The sequence below is a fragment of the Notothenia coriiceps genome, unplaced genomic scaffold (genome assembly GCF_000735185.1).
Source record: "Notothenia coriiceps isolate Sejong01 unplaced genomic scaffold, NC01 NC01_scaffold00024667, whole genome shotgun sequence".
Lineage (NCBI taxonomy): Eukaryota > Metazoa > Chordata > Actinopteri > Perciformes > Nototheniidae > Notothenia > Notothenia coriiceps.
In genome coordinates, this window is record NW_011357368.1 from 9,741,858 (window position 1) to 9,750,780 (window position 8,923).

Here is an 8,923-nt window from a genome sequence, read left to right on the forward strand (position 1 = left end):
AAGACAAGCAAATCATTTTTGATCAATTAAAACAATAGAAGATTTGAGATTGTTGCCTAAAAATGTAGTGAAAACGATCTTGACTTAATACATCAGCTCAAAATAGCTGCATATAACCTCTGAGTCCATTGACAGAAGACTGTGACGGTTCATCAAATGTGATGTATTCATTATAAATCCTAAAAGAGGAATCATGCTTTTCTGTTTTGTTTCATCCTCAATATTTTTTGATAAATGTGTACCAAGCTTTACGACGATGGAAAGCAAAGAGCTGCTATTTGTGAATCTGCTCCATTGATAGAAATAAGATAGCAAGGCTTTAGCTAGTCATAATTTGTATTATCAACCAATCAGCTGATTATGTACCAAAAAAGGAGTTAGTTGAAACATATGCTAATCATGTGTAAGAAAACACTGTGACCCAGTGACCAGGAGGACATTTTGGAACTATTTGTTTTAAGTTATAACTGAGTCCAAAACCCAAAGCTATTCAGTTTACTATAATGCAAGACAAGCAAATGCAGAGATTTGAAAAGTTAAAAACAAGAGAAGATGTGAGATTGTTGTTTGAAAAGGTCTAAAAAACAGACAACAAACAACAAATAGTTGCAGATTACTTTTTAGTCGATTGACAGACGACGTACACTGTGATGGTTCACAAAATGGCCGTATAACAGTCTCTGAGTTAATATTGAGGAACTAAACCTGAGCTGACTGTTCCTGTTAAATGCCTTCACATAATTAGTATAACATTCATAAATCAAGTCAGGGCCTGATGTTGACAACCATATTCACTTTAACATACAGGTAAACATACACCTGGTCATTGTTTGCATAGAGCTGTGATTCTATTCGGTTTCTCTCCAGAAAGCTTTACTGTATAGGCATCTTCTAGATTTGATTTATGCCCCATGCCTGCACTGATTGTTTTCTATTTACAAAATGACAGTACAAAGAAGCTTTGCCTGAAAGAAAACGAGCACAGACCACTAAATCAAACCCAGCAATTAATTATGCAGGAGGGAGAGAGAGAGAGAGAGAGAGAGAGAGAGAGAGAGAGAGAGATACAGGAATTAATTATGCAAGTGTGAGAAAGAGAGAGAGAGAGAGGTACAGCAGGAAATGAATGAAAACTCAGAGGAACTAGTGGAACACTTAATAAATAAACACAGTTTGTGAAGAATAAAAGTTGGTTTATTCTACGCATCTACAACACAAATTAAACCGTCTCACAACTGCAGAAATACAAAAATAAAAACGTCTACGTTCACAACAATTACAACAATCTCACATCAGAAAGCAACGACTTTAAAATACATTCAAACTATTTTACTTGGTTTATTAGACGATTGACAGAAGATTAATCTGCAACTACAATGATATTAAATACATAATGTCTCTTTTTTTCATGCAGAAATAATAACCACTTTCTAGCTGAAACTTTTTAAACATGTTCTGGTTTCTTTCTATTTTGCATCCCGGACGTTGCTACACTAAAATCTGAATCAAGTGAGGAAACTAGAGGAATGTGTGTTTGACTGACATGATTGTGATGTAGTGTATGGGATGTCTGTCCATAAGCAGACATGAGATGGTGCTGTTGACCTCAGTTTGACAACAGATACAAGCAGATAGAAATATGAGCCTGCTATGACATGCTTTCATTTAAAAGCAAAAGTTTATTTTTTCCCCGATGAATTTTTGAAGTATTTTGCTATTGGTAGTTTCACTCATGTGTATGCCCTTCGCTTAATGTTTTAATAACTTTTAAAGAGTTATACATTGTGTTATCTGCCCTTTTGTCTATTAAAGTATTTGGTAACTATGTTTTGGAGTGCTATATCAAATTAAATCAAATGTAAAATAAGTTGATTCTAATGACATTTATTCAGAGTCAAGTTTCTGCAGTTTAAAGTCTGATTAAAGCTTGCCTTACGTAGAAGCTTATTTTGTTAAAGGCTTTTGTCTGAGCTCTTGAAAACGCTGTGACGTTATATTGTTGTTTTAAACACACGATGGTTGGACATGTCAACATCCAATGTACACAAACAAGGTATGTTTTTTCATTCTTTTATGAATCATCTTCTTCGTCCTCTCCATCTTCTTCCTCATCGTCACTGTCCCCTGATTGAGGGATCCACAGTCCAGAGTCGATACATCTCCTAAGGTGGTATTTTCCTTCCTGTAGATGGAAAAACAGAATTAATAAATCACATGTATTTTGTCCCAATCAAAGACAATTTCGGCCTTCTCTATGTTCGTTTTTATTTGAACCTTTACGTCCAACACACTCACCTCCACGCCCAGTTTGCTCATAGCTTCCTGCAGCAACTGGATGTTCTTCTCATCAAAGCCCTTCTGTACTTCCTAGGATACAAAACAGAAATCATCTAGCATGGTCATTTAAACATTACGTACTGAACTGACCACTGCAGATCTCAACACTGAAACAATGTGAGTTCAGTAAGAAAATGCTTTCATTGTCATGTTATATCAAATCACTTTTAAGTAAATCCTGCATTCATAACTTTAAATTCACTCCCACTTTTTCCCCAATTCTACTGACATTGGACCTTAATTCACTTAAAGAAAATATTTAAATCAGTCAGGAGAAGCTGAACAATTACGGTACGTAATCTCAGAGAAAGTGGATAAGCTGTTTACCTTGCACACAGAGCGCTCATGCCTGACTGGTGGAGTCCATTCTGCCGTGTATTGACTCCTCTGATTATCCAAATGGCAACACGGTTCATATCAATAGACCGCGCCAAGTCTACAAACAACTGTTCTGAAATCTGTGCGGGAAATGCAATCTCACAAATAGCTCACGTCAGGAGCTTTTAACAGGAAGTGAACTTTATGGAAGAAGCAGGAAAGCCGGTAGATTGGAATGAATCCTAATATATTCATTCTGCTGCTACGTCCATCTATTAAACAAAGGTGGACAACATGATATGATGTCTCTTATATATGTCACGTCTTAAAAACTGTGTGTACACAACAACTCGTAGCCCTGTGTGTTGATCTGATCTGCGGTATTGACTTTTTTTTTTGGCCTTTACAGCAAAACAAGGTGTTCACTGATGTGGTGTGTACACTGGATGAAAAGGGAGGCGCTCCAACAGGCCTGATGTTTCCCTCACAGCCTCCAGGGATGAAGAGCGGGGCAACAACCACTCTTTTCTCTGTTTCAGTGTAAGGTTATATCAAGTTTCGCTGCTGTAAAACCAAAGGGGACATGCCCGTTTACAGCGAGTGTGGAAAGCTTTTATTTGAGAAACAGACTTTGGTGTATTTTACCAACCAGGATTAATCTGTTTTTCTTTTAGGTGGAATGAGATGTTAAAAAAATTAGATTGTTGCTCATACAATATAATCTGATACTTAAACACTTAACAAAACAGATTAACTGCCCAAGATGCTGTGGCTGCGTTTACAGCCTCATGAAGGTTTAAAAGAAAGATTAAAAGTAAATCGTTTGCAAAGCCTTTTGATGTTACAACAGCAATTTGATAATGCCTGGCTCAGGACAAGCATTTTATATTTAGTAAAACACTGTATACAACCCCATCCTAATTGCCTTCTTGTAAAGTCATAATTTCAACTAGAACTAATCTGAATACTTATTTAAAGAACATATATAATCATCTAATGTGTTCTGTTCATCTAACTCTCTGCTATTGCTTTCTTCAGTTTGATAAGCCATGAAACGTGCTTTTAAACCTCCGCTGATCACTATGACAAACTTCTCCCTGAAATAGTGATACCTTTGTGTTTGCTTGCATGTGTGTGTGGAAGCTTTACCTTTGGCAGTGATTGGTAGACCTCCAGAGGGTCTAAACCACCGGGTCCCAGTCTCATCTGCCTCTCCTCTTCCTCCAGCTCCTTCACAGTGTTCTCCACTCGAGCCCGAGCACAGCGGCGGATCCTGTCCTTCAGAAGATCCAGCTCCTGGTCGAACGCGTCCAGGTACGGCTTGTCTGCAGTCTGAAGCGGACATGAAACGTTAAGTTAGCTAAACGTTACTCTCGTTGGCCAGAATTCCTCCTCTAGAGGAAAAAATTTCTTTGCCAAATAAACAGGACAGGATGAAACACAAACTATCGAGTCTGACACCGGAATTAGATTTTTTGCTCAGTCCATCTAGAAAAGGCAGCCTTTTTGACAGTTACACCCACTTAAGTTTAAAATTAATACTTGTTCATATTTTAAATTAAATTGAAATGAGTTTTAAGTTAACAGTTTCATTTAATCTGGGTTTAGCCATTACTCCAAAAATGACGTTAAACTTAAATCTTTCTTAATTATAAGCTAGTTTTAAAGGTTATTGCAATAACTCAAACCATGATTTAATCAGGTTTACCAATGAATCCCTGTTGGTGCAACCCAGCAGAAACACATTTCATCTGAAAAGCGATTACACAGAGCAATAGGCCACAGATGTTTTGCTGAACACAGACCTTGATCTTTGAGAAGAATTCTCTGAAGCAGCCTCTCGCGTCGACCTTAAGCGTCCGAGCCAAATCCAGGATGAACTGCATGACGATGGCCTGGTGGGCGACCTGCTCCATCAGAGCAGGTTTCTACAAGTACAGGGAGGATTTACAAGGCTTCATCAGGCTGAGTTATTAACATTTTATCCAAGAAGAAGCATACACCCTTTCCCCTTAACTCACCTCATCTATCTGGAAGTCAATACAGATGACAACGAGGCAGTTAGCCGTCTCCTCACACACCAGATGAGGACCGTCTGACAGATACTTCTGACTGTCGTCCCAGCGCCGCAGCATTCCTGGTGTACACAAACAGGGCCAGCAAAATGGGTTGATTAAAAATTAACTACAGATGTTACTTTTTAAAACACAGGAATTCAAATATGTTCTAAATTGATAACAGAGTAACAAGAAAAATGGATGTTGTAATGTAACTTTTTAAAAAATAATGTTTTCTTTCAATAGTTTTATAATACCAGATCACTACTAGGGACTACAAGACAAACATTTCTCTTCTGCTGATTTGATCTGGACCTTTGTGAATTTCTTTGGAGTCCCCCAACATTATGGAAGTACACTACTAATCACAAGACTTGTCTATTTGTAGCTATCAGACTTACAAAGTCATAAACATCCCACCATACAGTTAACAGGACACCTCCCTTGACATCCACTTGAAGGGCCTACTTGCAATGAACCACTTGAACCCAAAACTACCTGTATATTTGTCATTAAAAACTGTTCTGTGTTGACCATTGTGTTTCAAATAAACTGTTTATAGTGTGGCTCAAGTGTCCTACAATGCGACATACAATATATGAACACGAATCAACAGCTAACTTCTAAGATATACTAATCATATAGAGAGAAAGGGAATTGGAATGAGTGGCTTGGACCAAAATACTTTTGTATTTTTATATTTGACCCAATCAGCAAATAATAACCTATATAGTGAATAAGAAAAATGAGTGAAATATTTTGCGACAGCCCATGAGATGTGTTGGGAGAGTTTAAAACTCTACTAAAGATCAACACAAGGAGGTTCAAACCACAACATGAAGGGACATTTGAAAGAAAGGGACAATGTGAGGCGGCAGGAAGGCAAAGACAACGCCCCCTCAGTCACATCGAAACTGAAGCTTACCAAAGTGTTTGATTTCCTTTGCATACTTTTCCACAAAGGTCTTGTGCTTCGCCACCTTTTCCTTCTCCGTTTCCTCCTTTGTTACAGGCTTGATGTTGAGTACACTCTACAAAACAATTTAAAGAAAAACAGATGAACATACAGACGCACAAAGCCCTGAAAATCAGAGGTGGCAAAAGTACTCACTTCCTTTACTCAAGCAGAAGTACAGATACTCGTGTTTAAAAATACTCTGGTGAAAGTAGAAGTACTGACTAAACTTCTTTCCTCAAGCGAAAATAAAGAAGTATGGGCTTTGAAATGTCCTTAAGTAAAAAGTACCCATAACGCTAGTTATGGGTACTTTTTACTTAAGGACATTTCAAAGCCCATACTTCTTTATTTTCGCTTGAGGAAAGAAGTTTAGTCAGTACTTCTACTTTCACCAGAGTANGAGTCTGACAGACACAGTCTGACTTCCTCCAATAGGTCACGACTAAACAGGGGAGACGGCCTTATGACTGGGAGAACGACAACTTGAGCGAGTGTCGGAACATAGAGTCTGGGGGAATGAGAAATAAACGTCCTGAAGTAACTGGGAACGTGGGCACACGGTAGAAGTCGAGGGTATTTGAAGTCGAAAGACTTAGAACCAGTTCCCCTTCGACTTTCTTGTTAGCCCAAAAGAAAGAGACGACTCTACTACAAGTCTGTGGGGGGTAGAAAGCAAATAGGTAAAAGACGTGAACTGTTTTTACGAAAAGGACGCGGGCAAAGTTTTGCCCAAACGACACACCTGGCAACGTCAGGAAACTGGTCGTCGACACCTTCTGTACTTCTCAACGTATGAGGACAGGTGAATCCATTTGCCATCGTGTAACTTTTCCGACGTGGGAACACAGTTGAGAAGTCGTCGCGTGGGTAACTAGACCGAAGTTCAGTTTCACGACAAACGGGGAACCTCAATGGAGTCCTAGCCTATCTCAACGTCATTGACCGGTCGCGACAAGGTCCTCAGAGAGATGGTACATCATACGTGACAAGTAGAACATGGACTGAGGACCTAGTCAAATACGACACACACAAGTAAACGACGAACAAAGTGGAGTCAAAAACATAAACGGTCGAGCGAAGAGGACTTTCACAAGTTGGTTCACAGAACGTCGGGATTTCGGAGACGACTACCACCCGAGAGTAACTCCCGTAACAATTGATACCCGACCTCACACACGGGTGACGTCGGCGTGTCTCCGGGTCGGCACAAAAAAGGAGGTCGTAAAGCGTAACGACGGTTTATAACCTGGGTAACAGCACTTGATGACCGAAATAAAACCATCCTTCTACAGTACTAAATCGATAGTGGAGGAGGTCGGTACAGTACTACACGGTGTGGTCTTACGGAGAGGAGTCTCCGTACCCACCGTTCTAAGGTACAGAAGTAAAGGTAGAAGTGACTACTTACCGTCCTGCGTTCCATACGGAGCAACCGTGCTGATCAGGTCTGTAGTCGAGTCAGTCACACTCCGCACGAAAACGAAGGAATTAGCCAGATGGAAATGGATTTTCTGTAGTCTACACTAGAAATCAATTTTTACATTCGCGGTATGTCACAATGTCAATTCTACAAACCCTGTGAAATATGAAATTAAATTATGTTTAATGCATAGTCACTAAAATAAAGAATAAGTATTTCAGATGAAAAGTAATTAGTTTATGTTTATATATAAGATACCCAGAACGCACGGACACCCTCACTCTTCACTCACTACACTCACTCCACTATTTGTGATGAATCTCACGAGGATCAAAAGCTCCAAATAGCAAGGAGCGAAGTTCAGACGTACTTCGCAGAGCCAGCCATTCACAAAAAAGATGACCCTCTGAGATGGTGGAGGGAAAATAAGGGGCGTTTCCCTGTATTGTCAAAGCTTGCAAGATCTTTCCTTTGCATTCCTGCAACATCAACCCCGTCTGAGCGAATCTTCTCTGTGGCGGGGAATATCTGCTCTCAGAAGAGAGCAAGCCTCTCCCGAGATCATGTGGAGATGCTGACTTTCCTCCATTTCAACCCAGAATAATCTAGCCTAGATGCAAGAGTGTTTATCCCTTTTTAAGTTGAAATAGTTTTTTTATTTGATTAAGGGAAACTGCTGTAGTTTTTATTATATATTGTTGCTGCCCTTGGTTTAAAAATGTTGACAGACAGATTTTTTATTTATCTTTTATATATTTCAGCAGAAAGTTTAATAAATATGTATTTTTGAATCAAGTATTTGTCTATTTTGTCTTCATTGTTAGTTTCCACATGCCTAAAACAACCTCAAACCTAAATTTAATGATGGCTAATAAGAGAATTTGAGAAATTGCGCAAGTAATAGTCCGAATAATCGATTAGTCGTTTCAGTAATCGACAGATTAATCGATTATCAAATTAGTCGTTTGTTGAAGCCCTACCTCACATAGGGGGGTCCGGGGGCAAGCTCCCCCGGGAAAAATTTATTTTTAAATGTTCAAAGCATCAATCTGGTGCATTTTGAGAGCAACATTAAGAGATCTATGGATACATCTCTCAACACCCATATGAAACAGAATTGTAAACAATTTCCTTTTTCTTTATGGATATTTTACAATTCACCTTTAAACTTTATTCTTGTTTTACTGTCTATATGTTATTTCATACTGTTGTTTCATTTATTTTCTTTTTTTATATACTGTAATGATCATAAAACACGTGCCTCGGAAATAATTGTTTACATTAATGGTGACCAAAAACGTTTGAGAACCACTAAGATAACACTTAAGGAGATCCTTTAGCCCACTGATCTCTCAGTCTGACAGGAGAGCTCTCCTCCACTTTGTTTGTTGAAAAACTCCTATATCCTTTTAGCGTAGCTCGGCTAGCACCGAACAACAACAACGATCCCGTAGTGACCGTGCGCTCTCTTCTCTCTCTCGCTCGCCACGCACGACACAAATGGCTCGTTCCACACACCCACACACACAGAACCGAGCTTTGATCGAAACACAGAGACCCAGGACGTAATAGTACTGCCACTGATCATATTATTTTCGAAACAATAATTTTTCAAATTTGGATCTTTTTTTTTTTTTTATAACCATTTTTCTCCTGGTCTCTTCGCGCCCCCCCCTGGCATGCTCTGCGCCCCCCACTTTGAAGAACCATTGATTTAGAGTGAAGGGATGAGACTCACTTGCGTTTTCTGGCTGAAATAATCCAGTCTCTGCATGGGAGAAAACAAGGCCATGGGCAAAGGGCTTAGGAATCAGGCTAGAGGGTCTCATTGGA

At 39.2% G+C, this 8,923-nt stretch overlaps 1 protein-coding gene across 1 annotated transcript in view; it reads right to left on the bottom strand.

The window, feature by feature from the left end:
• Window positions 1-1,200: 1,200 nt before the first annotated feature.
• Window positions 1,201-8,923, bottom strand: part of LOC104955482 (hsp90 co-chaperone Cdc37-like) — a 14,393-nt gene continuing 6,670 nt past the window's right edge. Inside the window, exons 3-8 of the mRNA XM_010782809.1 lie at window positions 5,638-5,743; window positions 4,677-4,792; window positions 4,461-4,583; window positions 3,805-3,987; window positions 2,296-2,367; window positions 1,201-2,182 (exon numbers count right to left, since the gene is read on the bottom strand). Coding sequence (XP_010781111.1) covers window positions 2,072-2,182; window positions 2,296-2,367; window positions 3,805-3,987; window positions 4,461-4,583; window positions 4,677-4,792; window positions 5,638-5,743 — 711 coding nt within the window. The 3' untranslated portion in view covers window positions 1,201-2,071. The remainder of the gene's footprint in view (window positions 2,183-2,295; window positions 2,368-3,804; window positions 3,988-4,460; window positions 4,584-4,676; window positions 4,793-5,637; window positions 5,744-8,923) is intronic.